At 41.7% G+C, this 16,659-nt stretch overlaps 1 protein-coding gene across 1 annotated transcript in view; it reads left to right on the top strand.

Annotated features, from left to right (window-relative positions):
- The first annotated feature begins 1,596 nt into the window (after positions 1 to 1,596).
- Positions 1,597 to 16,659, top strand: part of FCHSD2 (FCH and double SH3 domains 2) — a 244,164-nt gene continuing 229,101 nt past the window's right edge. The window contains exons 1-2 of the mRNA XM_073879594.1: positions 1,597 to 2,231; positions 3,954 to 4,051. Coding sequence (XP_073735695.1) covers positions 2,211 to 2,231; positions 3,954 to 4,051 — 119 coding nt within the window. The 5' untranslated portion in view covers positions 1,597 to 2,210. The remainder of the gene's footprint in view (positions 2,232 to 3,953; positions 4,052 to 16,659) is intronic.

Here is a 16,659-nt window from a genome sequence, read left to right as displayed (position 1 = left end):
CTCTGATTCAGTCACCTTCCCGTACAAGAATCTAGGTAATTCAGTGTGAACAACCTGGATTCAAGTTCCATCTTCCCAATTTCTGGCCACTTGTGGCGTCGGGCAATATACTTGGGTCTCTCTCAGGCCTCAGGCACTTTCCTCTTTTGCCTGACTACACTTCTGAGAAACAGGTGTCTAGGACCCCAACTTCTGATAAAACCATGGGGCGATCTAGTTCACCCTCCACACATCCGTGCGGCTCCGGATGAGGTATTTTCATTCTCTTAAGGATCTCAAGGGAGGCTGATACCCCTACCCCCAGATGGCCTGGACAGGGCAGGAACGTGGGTGAAGGGGGCTGCCTGGATGAACAGCCTTACTGACAGATGAGGAAGGCAGAGCTCTCCCAGCCAGTCAGAGGCAGACAGAGTGGACTGACACCCAGATAAGAGCTTCTTCCTTTGCCCCTGCTGCCTCCTCTTACTTTTCCTCATGGTTATCACCTGCACCTTTTTTTTTTTTAAAGATTTTATTTATTTATTTTAGAGAGAGAATGAGAGATAGCACGAGAAGGAAGAGGGTCAGAGGGAGAAGCAGACCCCCCGCTGAGCAGGGAGCCCGATGTGGGACTCGAACCCGGGACTCCAGGATCATGACCTGAGCCGAAGGCAGTCGCTTAACCAACTGAGCCACCCAGACGCCCTGCACCTTTTTTTTTTTTTTTTGACCCATAGAACTCTTTGTGACCCAGAGAGTCTAGTCTTGCTGTGTGACCTACAAAAAGTCTCTCCTCTTCTATGAGCACTTCCCCATCTGTGAACTGGGGTCCTGGTCTTAACCACCTCACGGTTCCCTTCCAATACAGAGTCCGTGCTCTTTGATGTGAATGCCCTGTAGCACAAAGCCGTTTTCTTTTTTGCAGGGTAACTATAGACATCCCCCTGCCCCGCCCCCGCAGCAGTCAGGCACCTGTGGCCGGCTGAGAAAGAACTTGTCCCTGTTCGCCCCCGCACGCTTGCCTATCTGGCCAGCGCATTCGCTCGCCAGAGAGGGGTGTTGCAAGACCGAAAAGAAGTAAAAAACGGAACTCTCCTACTGCCGCATGCTACCGTCCGCGCCACTGTAAAAACTTCACTCTGAGGGTCGACACACACACACACACACACACACACACACACACACACACACACACACACACACACACACACACACACACACACACACACACACGGCAGGCGGGGACACACACACACACACACACACACATACACACACACGGCAGGCGGGGGCGGCTTGTGCGCGTGCGTCGGCTCAGAACCCTCTCCCGCCCACGTGCGCGGCCCCGATCGAAGGCGCGCGCCCGGTAGCCTGGCGGGAAAGCGCGCGTGAAGCCCCCGGCGGGCTCTCGGTGTGGGGGAGGGAGGACGGGAGGCGTTTGGAACGTGCCACTCTTGGAGACAACGGGGGGATTTCCGTGCTCCACTAGCGTTTCTATCCCTCCTATTCGCCGACCGATCCGTTAGTTCCCCCACGTCCCCCGCCGAGATCCGAAACCCCGCGCCGTGGCCAAGCTCCCTCCCTACAGCGTGGCCCGGCCCCTGGAACCCTGCTCTGGACTGAGTTGTCCCCTCCGCCGCCGGAGCGGGGCGCTGCGCCACACGGTGGGGCCGGAAATTCCCGCGGCCAGAGTGGAGGAGCTGAAGCCGAGAGCGCGGCACCGCCTTCCACCTCCCCGAGCCGGGCGGGGGCGTCGGGCCCAGCGAGGGCTGGGCTGGGCTGCTTTAGTGGGGGCGGGGGGCCGCGTCTGCGAGGAGCTGCGGCGCCGGCGGGCGGGGAGCGGGACGACGCTGCTGCTCGAGAGCCGCTCGGCGAGCTAGGAGACCCTGCGCCCCAGCTCCTGGGCCCCCGCCCCCTCGCGGTCTCCGCCTCCTTCCCTCACACACCCCCCGGGCCGCCGGAGCCCCAGGCCTTCCCCGCGCTCCTCCTCCTTCTCTTCGCACTCGCCCTCCGACCCGGGTCCTCCAGCCGCCCGCCGGCCTTGCTTTGCTCCCTGCCGGGGAGTCCTCGTTCTCAGGCTCTCCTTACACACACACACACACACACACACACACACACACACAGACACACACACACACACGCGCTTGCCGAGCCGCCACTCCTCACGGCCCCACATCTCCTCGTCCTAGCTGACGCCGCCGTCGGGGGAGGATTGATGTCCCTTCAGCATCATGCAGCCGCCGCCGAGGAAGGTGAGGGTGTAGTTGGGAGGCTTTGGGGTTTGGGAGGGATGTGTACAAGGGACGCGGCTGGGGCGCCCCCTCCCCCTTTCCGCAAGGGGCCGTGACCGCCGTCGCCTCGGGCTTGTCACAGAGTTGCCGCCGGCTCCAGGCGAGGGCCACGCGAATGAGGTGTCTTTCCGACGAAGGGGCGGCCCGGGCTCGTCCCCTCCACCGCACGGGAGACCCCCAGACATTTCACAAGAGTTTCGGGTGTGCATTTGTGTGTGTGCGCGCGCATGGCAGTGCTGCTCGCTGCAAAGTGCATTCTCGGGGCTGCACCGAGGGGAGGCGGGGAGCCCCTGCAGCTTTGCAGAGCCTGTGCTTGTGTGATTGTTTAGTCTGCGCCAGGTTTGAGCCCTCCAGCAGCTTGTCGCCACCCTCGCCCATTTGATAATTTTCAGGGAATTTGTTTCCAGCCTAGCCGTAAGGTTCGGCCTGCTTTTCCCACGGGGCGGCCGAAAAGAAGTTGGGCTAGTCACCGCCCCCCACCCCAGGGGAAAACAAGAAATTAAGCCTTTCTGCCCCCCACACCGGATCGTGTCCCGCCCCTCCAGCTAGGGGGCCGGGAGGCGGTGGTGCTGCCGCCGGAGAGCGAGAGCCGGGCAGTGCGTGGCGTGTGCACCGCGATCGGGGCTTGGGGTGGGAGTGACGGGTGCTCTCGGCATGTCAGCGCCTCCCCCCTGCGCCCTTCGAGAACTGTTTCACTGCCCTCTTCCCCAGCGTTCCCCAGGGCTGAGGCTGTGTCCTTGTCTTTTTAATCCTGCAGATGGTTACTGAGTGTCTACTCAGGGCATTGGGTGGAGAAGGCTGTTCTGTCCTCCCCTCGTGGGCAAACATTTGCCGAATGCCTAACTCGCTCCTGTCTGCTGCTTCTTTTTCTCTTTCTTAATCCGGGTTTCTCCAGTTAAGTGACTCTTTTCTTTCACACATGTACCCCCACCCCTCCGGGTTAGCCCGGCTCCGCGGCGCGGGGATTCCAGGCCCACTGTAACCTGGAACCCTGGGGTCCAGGCCTGGCTGGCGAGGCACTGGACAGCTTGCATTTGCTGTTCTGTTTGAAGTGGAGCCGCCACGGGAACCGGCTTGCTGGGGTGGCTTAAAAAGCACTGCACATGCTGGAAGGTCACTTTTGCTCTCTCCTTTGTGAGAAAGAGATTGTGATTTGATGCGCTGTCAGCGAGTTGGCATCATCCTGAGACACTGGTTTTTCGCAGCCATTATGGAATAATTTATGTAGTCAATTTATGCATATAATTTCATGATTGTGTAAATTTTGGCCATTATATATTAGGCATTCCTATACTCACTTCTGCCATCTATACTCAGCTCACCTCTCCTGGAGGTTAAAATCTTTCAATCTTTTTTGGAAGAAAGAGACTCTTCAAACCCCAAGAAGACCTACTACATATGTACTGAGCTTGTGCATGAAAAGGAATGACTGGCAGTTTAATTTGCACCTCCTTAATCTGTAATTTTTATACTTTTACTTTCATTTAACCTCTTTCAGGATATTTGGCTAGATTTCTCATTAAGTGTCCTCAGTAAACAAAATTAGGTGGCTAATAATGGATTTATGGCCTTTAGGGGAGAAGTGAGCAAGAGGTATATATTCTGACGGGTATTAAGTATTTTGCTTAAGTACTTTGTTGTTAAAGTTGCAGTATGGCCTTCATAATATATGGTATATTTTAGGTGAAAGTTACACAAGAACTGAAAAACACTCAAGTTGAGCAGATGACAAAACTTCAAGCCAAACATCAAGCAGAATGTGATTTACTTGAAGATATGAGGTAAGATTATAGTAAATAGTTTGAGAACTTTTATATCTTTGTTTCAAAGAACCATTGAATTACCAAGCCCCAGGAACTGATGATGGAATTTCCTTTTGGATTTCCTGCTTTAAGACTGTTAGAGCTTTGACTCAGCTAGAAATTATAACTGGAACTAACACAATACAAACTTTTTTTTTTCCTTTAGTGGCGGGACCTATAACCTACATATACTATCAGGAAAAAATAAGGATCTTAAAAATTTATTTGTCAAATTATAATCATTAAAGTAGAAATTCTTATTTAAATAATCTTTCCGCTGAACTGTAACATTTACTGACCTTAATGATTTCACAGAGATTTTTAAACTGACACCTCTGGTTAATGGTTAATATCTGGGGGTGAGCCTGTCAACATCAGATGATTGCACACTAGCACTATTTGTTAGAATATGACAAATATGATTTTCTCTTTGAACATTAAATTTAGTGGGAAATGTGTATCATATTTTTTCATTAAAGTTACCTGTATTCGTAATCAAGATAACTTTAAATAGATAAGCCATCTTGCCAGCGTTGTGAAAATCAGTATCTTTATAGAGGGAAACATGACTCATTTTATTGAAGGAGACACCACTGTTTTAACAATCCTGTAATACAAATTGACAGCTCGACAAACATATTTTTATAAAGGATGGAAGATAATTTACACGTTGAAACAGAGTGGCTACAACTCTTTTTTTTTTTTTTAAGATTTTATTTATTTATTTGACAGAGAGAGAGAGGGAACACAAGCAGGGGGAGTGGGAGAGGGAGAAGCAGGCTTCCCGCTGAGCAAGGAGCCCTATGTGGGACTCAACCCCAGGAACCTGGGATCATGACCAGAGCCAAAGGCAGATGCTTAACAACTGAGCCACCCAGGCGCCCGAGTGGCTACAATTTTTAATTTCCTTTAGTAACACATTTATCAAATTGGAGTTGGGTCTGTAAGCTCTGTCAGTTGCCTGTTTTTTCCTGTGGTGCATAACCTCATGTTGATTTCATGAAAAATATGAACTGTGTGTTGTTATAATAAAATTATGTGTTTGGATAGCCGAATTGTTTGGAGCCCAAAGATTTTAATTTAAAGAGTTCCTTTTTTTCCCGCCCCATATTTAATTTAGGTACTATTTGTGACTATTTCTACTGTCTACTTCTAACTAGGGCATATATATTTAGTCTTATCCAAACTTGGAAATACCAAGATCATTGTTTTCTCACTGGGAAGTATTCTATTTTAATTCTGCATTTGTTTCTTTTTGTTTTTCATGTGGCCACAGGGGAATTTTTAGACTTAAATAATTCCTGTGCAAAATACCTGAAACTCTTCATAAGGTTAAAAACGAAAAATTTTAAACATCTATTAAGTGAAGTAAGGTATTTTAGTAGAAATCTCTAAATGAAGAAAGTAATAAATTTTCAGAAGCAGTTTAGAAAGGCCAGATTAGTGTGTAAGTGAAAATTCTCTGTAGGGTATGGAAGGTCAGTGGTCATTAAGTCCTGTGATTATATCTTCTAAAGACTTCTTGTTTACATTCTTTTCCCCTATTGCCTATACCTTGGTACCCGAGCTTATGGTCAAGGATAGGGACACACAGTCACTGCTAAGTTGATATAGGTTGTTCTGCTTCTGTTATTTAGTTGTTTGTATTATTGCTGACCCCAACACATTTCACTTGCGTTATTGCGATAATATCCTAACTGTTGCTGTAGTGTTCTCATATCTTCTACCCCTCAATCTCTTCTTTTAAGTCTGTCTTCCATATTGTCACCAGTTAGCTTTCTTTCCTTTTCTTTTTTAAAGATTTTATTTATTTGATCAAGAGAGAGCACACGCAGGAGCAGGGGGGAGGAGCAGAGGAAGAGGGAGAAGTAGACTCCCCGTTGAGCAGGGAGTCCGGACTTGATCTTAGGATCCTGAGATCATGACCTGAGCTGAAGGCAGATGCTTCACCGACTGAGCCACCCAGGCACCCCACCAGTTAGCTTTCTAAAAACATTGTTTATAGGGTGGCTCAGTCAGTGAAGCAGCTGCCTTCGGCTCAGGTCATGATCCCGGGGTGCTGGGATCGAGCCCCACATCGGGCTCCCTGCTCATAGGGGAGCCTGCTTCTCCCTCCCCCTGTTTGTGCTCTCTCTCTCTCTCTCTCTCTCTCTCTCTCTCTGTGTGTGTCAAATAAATAAATAAAATCTTTAAAAGAGAAACATTGTTTATTATATACTGGGTTCTCTATGCTTCTAGATAAAGACTACACACCTTGTAGCATATATGGCACTCTGCATCCTAGCCACAAGCTTCCTTTCCTGGTGTAATTACTGCCATTTCATGCTTATTAATTCTTCCTTCTTATTCCCTTTGCCCTGGCCACTCAGGACTTCTGGTTATCTAATTGTGCTCTGTACATTCATGCCTTTATATGTGCCATTCTCTTTGCCTGCTGATACCCTTCCTCCCACTTTTTCACCTGGCAAATTAATGGTTGCCACTAAGTTTGCAAGTTGTTGTTCACTGTGATCTCAGAGGGTTTTGATTTTCCACATGCTTTTGGCTTCCCCCTTCATGTGAATTCCTTGAAGTCAGGGGGTAAGTCTTAATTCATTTTTGTGTCTTTGTACCATTTGTTTAGGCTGGCAGAATTGTTAAATGAATGTAACTGGTTATATTTAAATGCACCTTGTTTTTAGGTGAAATGTTTTACTGCTCTGTTTGTAGGGGGCGAGAGTGGTGTCGTGTTTGGCTTGTGTTATACTTTGATTCATGTGGGCACTTTAAAACGTACTGTGCTAGGGGCGCTTGAGTGGCTCAGATGGTTAAGCATCTGCCTTTGGCTCAGGTCATGATCCCAGGGTCCTGGGATCGAGCCCCACATCGAGCCCCACATCGAGCCCCACATCGGGCTCCTGGCTCGGCAGGGAGCCTGCTTCTCCCTCTGCCTCTCCCCCTGCTCATGCTCTCTCTCTCTGTATCTCTGTGTCTCAAATGAATAAAAAAAATAACGTACTGTGCTATTTGATGTTAAGTGTATCTATATTTAAATATATAAATAGATTGTTGGTGTTCCAAAATTAGTACATTCTTTATTTGATGTATGTTCTTCTTTTATATTAAATTATTGGAATGAATCCCTTCACTCCTATGTAGTTGTGAGCAGAATACTATATTACCTCCTAAAAGGTGAGTTTAGGTTTCTGATTTTTATTTTTCAATGATAATATTGAATTGGAAGTTGAAAATTGCATACTCTTGATATTCATAATAACTTTAGTTGCTTGAGGAAGGGGGTAGTCTGGCTTTTCTGGTCTGTCCTAGCAAGCAGAACGACATTTAAAAATTCATCAGAAATCTCTGAACTTGAGTTTTTATATGTATTGTATTGTAAAAGATCTTGCTTGCTGCTTTCCCTTTTTTTTTTTTTTTTTTAAGTAATCTCTGCCCTCAACGTGATACTTGAACTCACAACCTGGAAATCAAGAGGTGCATGCTATAGGGACTGAGCCAGCCAGGTGCCTCTGCTTTTCTGTTTTTGAGGTTCCCATCACCCTCTTCCCCAAAACCCCACAAATAGTAGTCCTTCTCACGATGCCCTAACCAGTGTTATGCTCCATTTTAGTGTGAATTCACTCAAAAAAAGTGCAAATAGCTTCTCTTAATATAAAGAAATTGTTAGTAGGCAGAGAATAATTTTTATTACTTTAAAAAGAGCGAAAAACTAAAAGACCACAATAATTATTAAGCTGTAAGTAGGAGATGTAATGGGAGATGTAGTGTATTAAGCTGTAAATAGGAGAATTTCATGCTGGGTTATGGCTAGTTTCCACTCCCTTCCCCCCTTCTCATCTTGTGGAATTTTGAAGGGAGGAAACCAATTATGATACAGTATTTTTCCTTTGCTCTCCCCCTCTTCAGTTCATTTGTTCCAGGGATGTATTTGGAAGCTGGTGTGTTGGGAGTAAAATATGAGAAGGAAAGATAATTCATTTGTTATTAATCAGGGACATTCCATGCTTTGGGGAGATTTTATACTGAAGTGTTTCCTGTTGACTTTTGCTTAGACAAGCAAACTTTACTTTCTTTTTAGTTTATTATTATTTTTTCTCTCTCTGTTTTCTAAGACAACTTATAAGTAAGTTTCTAAATACAGCCTATGTATTTACTAATACTATATATTTAGTATTGTTTATTCTCATGATGTACTAAGTAGAGTCAATAAAGTTCTTTGCAGGGATCCTGAATATAAAGAACTACCTTCTTAGCAGACATTTTTAGGTCATTATATAACATGGAAAAACCATAGAATTTTAGAGTTTGTTGACACTGTCATATTTGTTAGTGAAAATGGAAACTGAGGCACAGTGAGATGAAGTGAATCATATTGAGAAAAAATGCTAAGCTATTTCTTTAATTTCTAGACTAGTGCACTATCCTGTTTCTCTGTATTATTCAAGCTTTTATTTATTTTTTTTAAAGATTTTATTTATTTAATTGACAGAGAGACAGAGAGAGACAGAGAGAGAGGGAACACAAGCAGGGGGAGTGGGAGAGGGAGAAGCAGGCTTCCCGCCGAGCAGGGAGCCCGATGCAGGGCTCGATCCCAGGACCCTGAGATCATGACCTGAGCCGAAGGCAGTTGCTTAACCAATTGAGCCACCCAGGCGCCCCTTATTCAAGCTTTTAATCAAGGAAATCATCGTAAGTCCCATTTCTTGAAACATTTTGCCTATCAAAAAGCACATTTTAACTAATAATTTTTCTTATTTTTTACTTTTCATACATCAAACTGTCAATCAGCTTTGAATCATTATTTTAAAACTGCTAACATGAATCCAGACAAAGGCAAAGATACTTGAAACTTTACCTCAGAGAAGCCTGAGTGTATGGTTCCTAACAGATGTTCTGAAAAATGGAAACTGGCTTAAGAAGCACCTGTCCTTTCTTTGTAGACACCTGGAGGTCTAGTGACCTCAAGTGAAGAATTACTGTACTATATGATACCTTCTCTAAACTGTAGGTTTGTGGGACTCACTGGGGATTGGATTCTTGTCTGTTTATGGATGCTCTGAGAATTTTTTCATTGTCTCAGAGACTGTTATGTCTAGAAGGGAACCTTAGAAGTAATCTGGTTTAGACTGTCTTTTTTTTTTTAAAGTTTTATTGAGATACAATTTACATACCATACAATTAACCTGTTTAAAGTTTTTTAGTATATTCATAGGATTGTACAACCATCAACACTTTAACTTGAGAACATTTTTGCTTCCCCAAAAAGAAACTCTGTACTTTTTAGCAGTCACTTCCATAATTTTCTCCAGCCTTGAGCAGTTACTTTCTTTCCCTATAGAAGTGGAATCTGTAAGAATGGAATCATTCAATGTATGGTCTTCTGTGACTGGCTCTTACTTAGCATAATGTTTTCAAGGTTCATCCATGTTAACAGCATTAGTACTTCATTCCTTTTTATTGCTGAATAATACTCTGCTGGATGGATATACCACCACATTTTATTAACCCACTTATCAGTTGATAGATTTTTGGCTATTATGAATAATGTTCCTTTGAACATTCATGTACAAATTTTTGTGTGGACTTATGTTTTCATTTATCTTGATAGTGGAATTGCTGGGTCATATGGTAACTATGTTTAACTTTTTGAAGAACTTTCAGACTGATTTCCAAAGTGGCTCCATTTTATATTCCCACTAGCAGTCATGTCTTCACATCATTGCCAATGCTTGTTATTGTCTGTCTTTTGATTATAGCCATCCTAGTGGGTGGGAAGTGGTATCGTTGTGGCTTTTATTTGTATTTTTCTAATAGTCTGTGATATTGAGCATTTTTTCATGTGTTTATTGGCCATTTGTATATCTTCTTTGGAGAAATGTCTATTCAGATCTCTTGCCCATTTTTTAAATCGGGTTATTTGTCTTACTGCATTATAAGAATTCTTTTTTTTTTTTAAGGATTTTATTTATTTGAGAGAGAGATAATGAGAGATAGAAAGCCAAGAGGGAAGAGGGTCGGAGGGAGAAGCCGACTCCCTGCTGAGCAGGGAGCCCGATGTGGGACTCGAGCCCAGGACTCCAGGATCATGACCTGAGCCGAAGGCAGTCACTTAACCAATTGAGCCACCCAGGCGCCCAAGAGTTCTTTATGTATATGTATATGTATATGTATATGTATATGTATATGTATATGTATATGTATGTGTATATGTATATGTGTGTATATATATGTAAGTTATTTGATTTGCAAATATATACAGTATTTGCAATATTTTTCCCACTCTGGAAGAATTACCTGAAGTGATTCAGACATGCATTAAATTTTGAGAATTACTGAAGCAGTGGAAAGAATAAGGACTTTGAAGGAACCCAACTCTGCCACTTATTAATTGTGTAATCTTGGACAAGTTACTAAGGTTCTGTGAGCCTCATATTTCATGTATGTAAAACAAGGTTAACCCTTTTGGTTTTCTGTAAAAGTTAAATGAGATATGTGAAATGCTGAGCATGGTAGATCTTCAGCTTTGGTAGTTGCTATTGTTAGTGGAAATTAGAGCCTGGGAAGAGGGATGTTGTCTTATTCAAGGTAACAGTGGAGGTTTTTGTGTTTCATTAATTCTAAGAAGCACAGTTTTGTTTTGTTTTTTATATTCTTCTGAAATCCAGATACATCTTAGAGTTGCTTTTGGCTTTGATGTAGTTGTCAGTGTCTCTTCATGTATAGAACTTGAAGACTACATATTGGCAGGCTTGAAAGAAACTCCCAGAGTTAATGGTTGGAATTACTAATGTTGGGTCACCTGGGCTTTTGATGGCACGTAGGATGATATTGTGTGGAAAAATATAGGTATCAATGATTGATTCACAAAAGTGGTTCAGGGGCGCCTGGGTAGCTCAGTTGTTAAGCATCTGCCTTCGGCTCAGGTCATGGTCCCAGGGTCCTGGGGTCGAGCCCCGCATCCGGCTTCCTGCTTGGCAGGAAGCCTGCTTCTCCCTCTCCCTCTGCCTGCCTCTCTGCCTGCTTGTGCTCTCTCTCTCTCTGTCAAATAAATAAATAAAATCTTTAAAAAAAAAAGTGGTTCAGAAGAGCTTGACTCCTGAGTGTGACCAGTTTATGCATCAATTTATTTTATTTTTTAAAAATTATGCACAAGAGTAATATATACTAAAAATCTGACTAAATAAGTTTAAAAGCACTCTTTTAGTAAGTATAAATAAAAATTGTAAGTGATAGGATATTGTATAAATTTAGTTGGCAACATTTTTTTCTTAGTGGAACATAATGTGTCTTGGAACCAGTGTCGTTTTTGATATGAAAACTGGAAGTAACTAATCAGATACTGGACCCAGGTCTTTTTTCATTCATTCAAAAGTTATATTACTTCTCAGTTTAGTGTTTCCTTTTTTTTTTAATTTTAAAATTTATTTTATTTTTTTTTAGAGGGAGGGAGAGGGAGAAAGAATTTTTTTAAGTTTCAGAGGTAGAGTTCAGTCTTATGTAACACCCAGTGCTCATTACATCACATGCCCTCCATAATGTCCCTCACCCAGTTACCCCCTCCCCCTCCCTCTCCCCCCTTCAGCAACTTTCAGTTTGTTTCCTATGATTAAGAGTCTCTTATGGTTTGGGGAGAGAGAGAATCTTAAGCTGGGCATGGAGCCTGATTCCGGGCTTGATCTTGCAACCCTGAGATCATGATCTGAGCCAAAATCGAGTCAGACGGATGCTTAACCAGTTGGGCCACCCAGGTGCCCCTCAATTCAGTATTCTTTCAAATGAGAATTTAAAAGTGATGTAAATCATGAGGGGAGAATTTTTAAAAATAGGGCTACATGGAAAAAGATCAAGTAGGACCTTACTTAGCATTTCTTTGAATGAGAGGGAAAAAAAAGATTACTTGATTTTAAAATGAAAGGATAACATGGAACTTTAACTGATGAAATGAAATTACATTTTAAATATATACTTATGGGCGCCTGGGTGGCTCTGGTTAAGCGACTGCCTTCGGCTCAGGTCATGATCCTGGAGTCCCGGGATCAAGTCCTGCATTGGGCTCCCTGCTCAGCGGGAAGTCTGCTTCTCCCTCTGACCCTTCCCCATCTCATGCTCATTCTCTGTCTCTCAAATAAATAAATAAATTTAAAAAAAATTAAAAAAATATACTTCCACATTATGGTCAGTTCTGGAGGGGAGACTAAGAGTAGGAGGTACAAACTAGGCAGAGGAGGAAATAGGGCAATACAGTTTGAAAGAATCTGTTAACTAAAACTTTTTGTCATAGACCACTGCTTACTTGAAAGAGTCAGGGTTTTAACGATACCTTTTCCTGTTGCTATTTAATGGTTTATGAGCTCATAAGCCATTGTTCATTGATTCTTATCTGCTCCTAAAATACGAAAATTTGGTTCTGGATGGGGTGGCTATTGGCAGCCCACTGCAGGAGAAGTTGTTTTATGATTTATAGATTTGAACAGGGGATACTTTCATGAGCCAGGTGAAATTAAACTAAGGCTTAGGAATGAAAGTTACCCACCACTTGGGTTAAGAATAGAAGTGTTGGAAGAATTTTTGTGCGCATTTTTTTATTTTGGTCTTTTTAACCATACCCAGGTATGTAAATGTGAGAGACGATGAAGGTGATCTGTGTGGTAGGATACCTGTGATATACTAGAACGAGCACTAGCTTAGAATCATACAACCAGGGTATGAATCCTAGTCTTAATCTCTTAATAACTGTGTGACTTTGGCCCTAAATCACCACAGGTCACTTCTCTGAGCCTCATGTATCTCATCTGTAAAATGGTAATAATTATAATATCTTATGGGATTATTTTGATAATTAAAAGAAAGTAATGCATATAAAAGTTCTCCCGTATAGTTACATAATAGATGCTCAGTGAATGCATGTGGATTGTAATTTTGTTAAGTAATTGAGAACATCAGTTCAGAATTAGGGTCTGTGACTTACTCATCCCCTAAAGAGTTAACTTGTGGGTTAAAAATGCAATGAGCCTTAAAGATAAATTGTTCAAGTAATACTAAGAATTTCCTTCAAGTTCAGTAGTCCTAGGTACCTTCTATTTTTCTGTGTGTTGGTTATAAGTCTTCTCATGATTGCTGGATGGCTTCTGCAACTCCAAGCACGGTAATCTTATTACAGCAATGGTTGGTGGAGGAAGAGGAGGGAAGGGCAGTTTATCTTTAATGCAGATTTTCCTTCCCTTCTCTTTCCTCTGAGAAGACAATTTCTACCAGAAATGATCCCAATAGACTTTCCTTTATATCTTATTGGCTGAGTTCGCTTCATCTGCCTGTGCATGCCTAGTTGCAAAGGAGGCTGGGGATATGATTATATTCTTGGAGAAGTGGTCTTTGCCAGCAAGAAATAATGTATTGATGACAGTGATATGGCTTTTGCCACAGTACTGTTTTCCCTGTTTGCCACAGGGACCAATTTCTAAGTTACTTCTAGTGTTTCCCATAAAAGTGTAAAAAATGTGTTGGGGTTTAATTGTGAAAGATATAGCTGGAATAAGGAATTCCTCAGAGAACACTTGTATGCCTTCCTACCAACTTCTTTTGAATTCAGTGTCTTAGGTCAGGAAGAGGTGTAAGATTCAATGCCTTGAACAGCTTTTAGTCTAGCTGACATAGTATATGAGTGGAAGAAGATATATATACATGGTCTGGAGTTTCATGTGTTTTCAGATCCGGGCTTATTGAAGGATTGTGTGAAACACTGAACTTCTAGGGAATCTCTTGGCTCTTCTGATAATTATATATGGTGTTTAGGTTATATTTCGAGATACTTCCATAGTCAAAAATGCCTTGTTTGTCTTTTTTTGATATAAGTTAAGATCAGGCAGTTTTGTGGTGATTGAGTGAGGAATACAAAGTTTCTGAATAGCTAAAGTCTTGCTATGCAGCAAGGTTTTTTTTTTTTTTCTGGCCACCTAGTTAGGTTTATTTTTAACTTTTTGGAGTGTACCTAAAATAAAATATACTCCACAAATAGCTTAGAATCAGCTTATTTTGGGTGAATGAAAATACTTTATATTAGTTAGTAAACTCACTTTAATAAAAAAAGAATTATTCTTTACACGTTTGAAACCAGTAAGTTATAAAAGTTATTGAAGTGCTTCTACCTAGAAAATAAATTGCTGTTAACCATTACATTGGCTAATATTTTGTACAGCTGTACAGATGAGGACAGATAGTCACATAATAATCCTAAATTTACTTTCAGAAACATACCAGATTTTTATTAAAAATATAAAAGAATAATAGCAACAAATTATAATAATTTGTTAAAATTTTTAAAATGGCTTTGACAATGTATGTTTTGTTAATGTGGTGTCTTTTGTCATTAATTTAGATCTAGTGTTGATATATTAGTATACATGTATTAAAATTAAGTCTTCAAACCTCCTGTATGTTATGCATCAGTAACATTTTAAGGAAGGAGAAAGCAAGAAAAAAGACCTCAGTGTTTATTTTTATGTAACTCTGCCAGGCAGAAGGCTGTGAAAGTTTTATGATGTATCTTTTAAATGTACAATGTAATTCAAGGATAAGGAATAATAGGTCTCTTGCAGTAAAATGTTTAAAGATAGATAATGTAGTAAAAAATTATTTGTTAACCTTTATGTGCATTTATAGAAATAGCAAAAATTTTCATTTGATTAAAATGTTTGATGTTTTCTGCCCGAATCTCAAAGGAATGTGTGTTCCACTTTTTTTTTTTTAATTTTTTTATTGTTATGTTAATAACCATATATTACATCATTAGTTTTTGATGCAGTGTTCCATGATTCATTGTTTGTTCATAACACCCAGTGCACCATGCAAAACGTGCCCTCCTCAATACCCATCACCAGGCTAACCCATCCCCCCACCCCCCTACCCTCTAGAACCCTCAGTTTTTCAGAGTCCATCATCTCTCATGGTTCGTCTCCCCCTCTGACATACTCCCCTTTTCTTCCTCTCCTGTTATCTTCTTCTTTTCCTTTTTTCTTAAAATATGTTGCGTTATTTGTTTCAGAAGTACAGATCTGTGATTCAACAGTCTTGCACAATTCACAGCGCTCACCGTAGCACATACCCTCCCCAATGTCTATCACCCAGCCATCCCATCCCTCCCACCCCCAACCACTCCAGTATGTGTGTTCCACTTTAATAAAAGATTATCTGACTAATAAATGTCTCCAACTCTTTTCCTGGCAAAGAAAACTTGGCATCTTAAATTGGGCCTTAAACATGATATATCATAGAAAACATTTTAAAGTCATGGTGTTCAGAGGTGAACTTGATTACAGATCTGATAAGATGATTTTGGCAACTTGATGAATATTGACTAATCTTAATGGAAAGTAATTTTTTTACTTGAAAATACAGTTTTAGTTGGGGGTTTTAACCTCTTCTTCCCCAGGTCTTTTTGTGTGTATGTGTGCCATGATGTCAATCCTTTTGAAAAATGAAGGACATAGTCATCTTCTTTCATCATGCAATTTTTACTAACTTGACCTAAATACTACTTGAAGGATGTTATGATAAAAAGCTTTGGAAGATGTCTTCTGACTCTCTTCATTGTAGGTCCTATTCATAACAAACTTGACTTCAATTTCTTTGTGATAAAGTTATCTCTTTTCAGGTAATTCAGTTTGATGACATTATTTCTCTGTATTTATAGTATATCAAGAGCTGAAAGGCAAAGAAGTTTAAAGATGCTCAATAAAAATAACTCAGTTGGTCAACACATGTAACTAGAGAAAAAGCAGCTCTGTTTAGACCACATTTGATCAGTCTTGAGAGGAGATGCTCCCCAACCTCATCCCCAAGGAGATGTTGGGAAGTGGGGTGTGAGGGGGAAGGATGGTTATGTGATGAAGATCATAGGGCTTTTCCGGATTCCTGAATATTGCCATCACAGTGTGATAACATCTTCTTTGAAATATTTTGAATTCTCAGAATTAAACATAGCTTAAATTAAGGGAAGGTGCCAGTAGTGCACTGTATAAGGAAGAGTCACCTGTGTACTTTATAACATTATGGATGCTTAGGTCCTGCTCTTAAGATTCAGAGTTGGTAGATTTGGGGCCCGCATATGTGCATATGCATTTTTAAAAGCCTAGTTGGTGATTCTCATTTGTAAGTAAGGATGAGAACTGCTTTTCTAGGATAGGTGTTATCACTCTTGTTTGATATACATTTCAGATCTTTTTTCCTGAACTGAGGCTTCCCATGAAATATTTCCTTAGCTAACAGATACTGCAGGAGAGGTGGATTTCCAAGGTGTATAAAATTATCAATCGGATAATCAACCTTGAATAATTGAGAGTGGATGCTTTGTAGGTTGAAAATGTCAGTGAAATAATTTTTCAAGTTTATTTTACTTTTTTTTTTTAAAGATTTTATTTATTTGACAGAGAGAGAGACAGCAAGAGAGGGAACACAAGCAGGGGGAGTGGGAGAGGGAGAAGCAGGCCTCCCACTGAGCAAAGAGCCTGATGTGGGGCTCAATCCCAGGACTCGGATCATGATCTGAACTGAAGGCAGATGCCTAACGACCGAGCCACCCAGGTGCCCCTCAA

This window comes from Callorhinus ursinus, unplaced genomic scaffold (assembly GCF_003265705.2).
Source record: "Callorhinus ursinus isolate GAN/ISIS: 27379988/994484 unplaced genomic scaffold, GSC_fseal_2.0 scaffold35, whole genome shotgun sequence".
In the NCBI taxonomy this organism is placed as follows: Eukaryota; Metazoa; Chordata; class Mammalia; order Carnivora; family Otariidae; genus Callorhinus; species Callorhinus ursinus.
The sequence above is the reverse complement of the archived record's forward strand: the minus strand, read 5'-3'. Positions and strand labels throughout refer to the sequence as shown.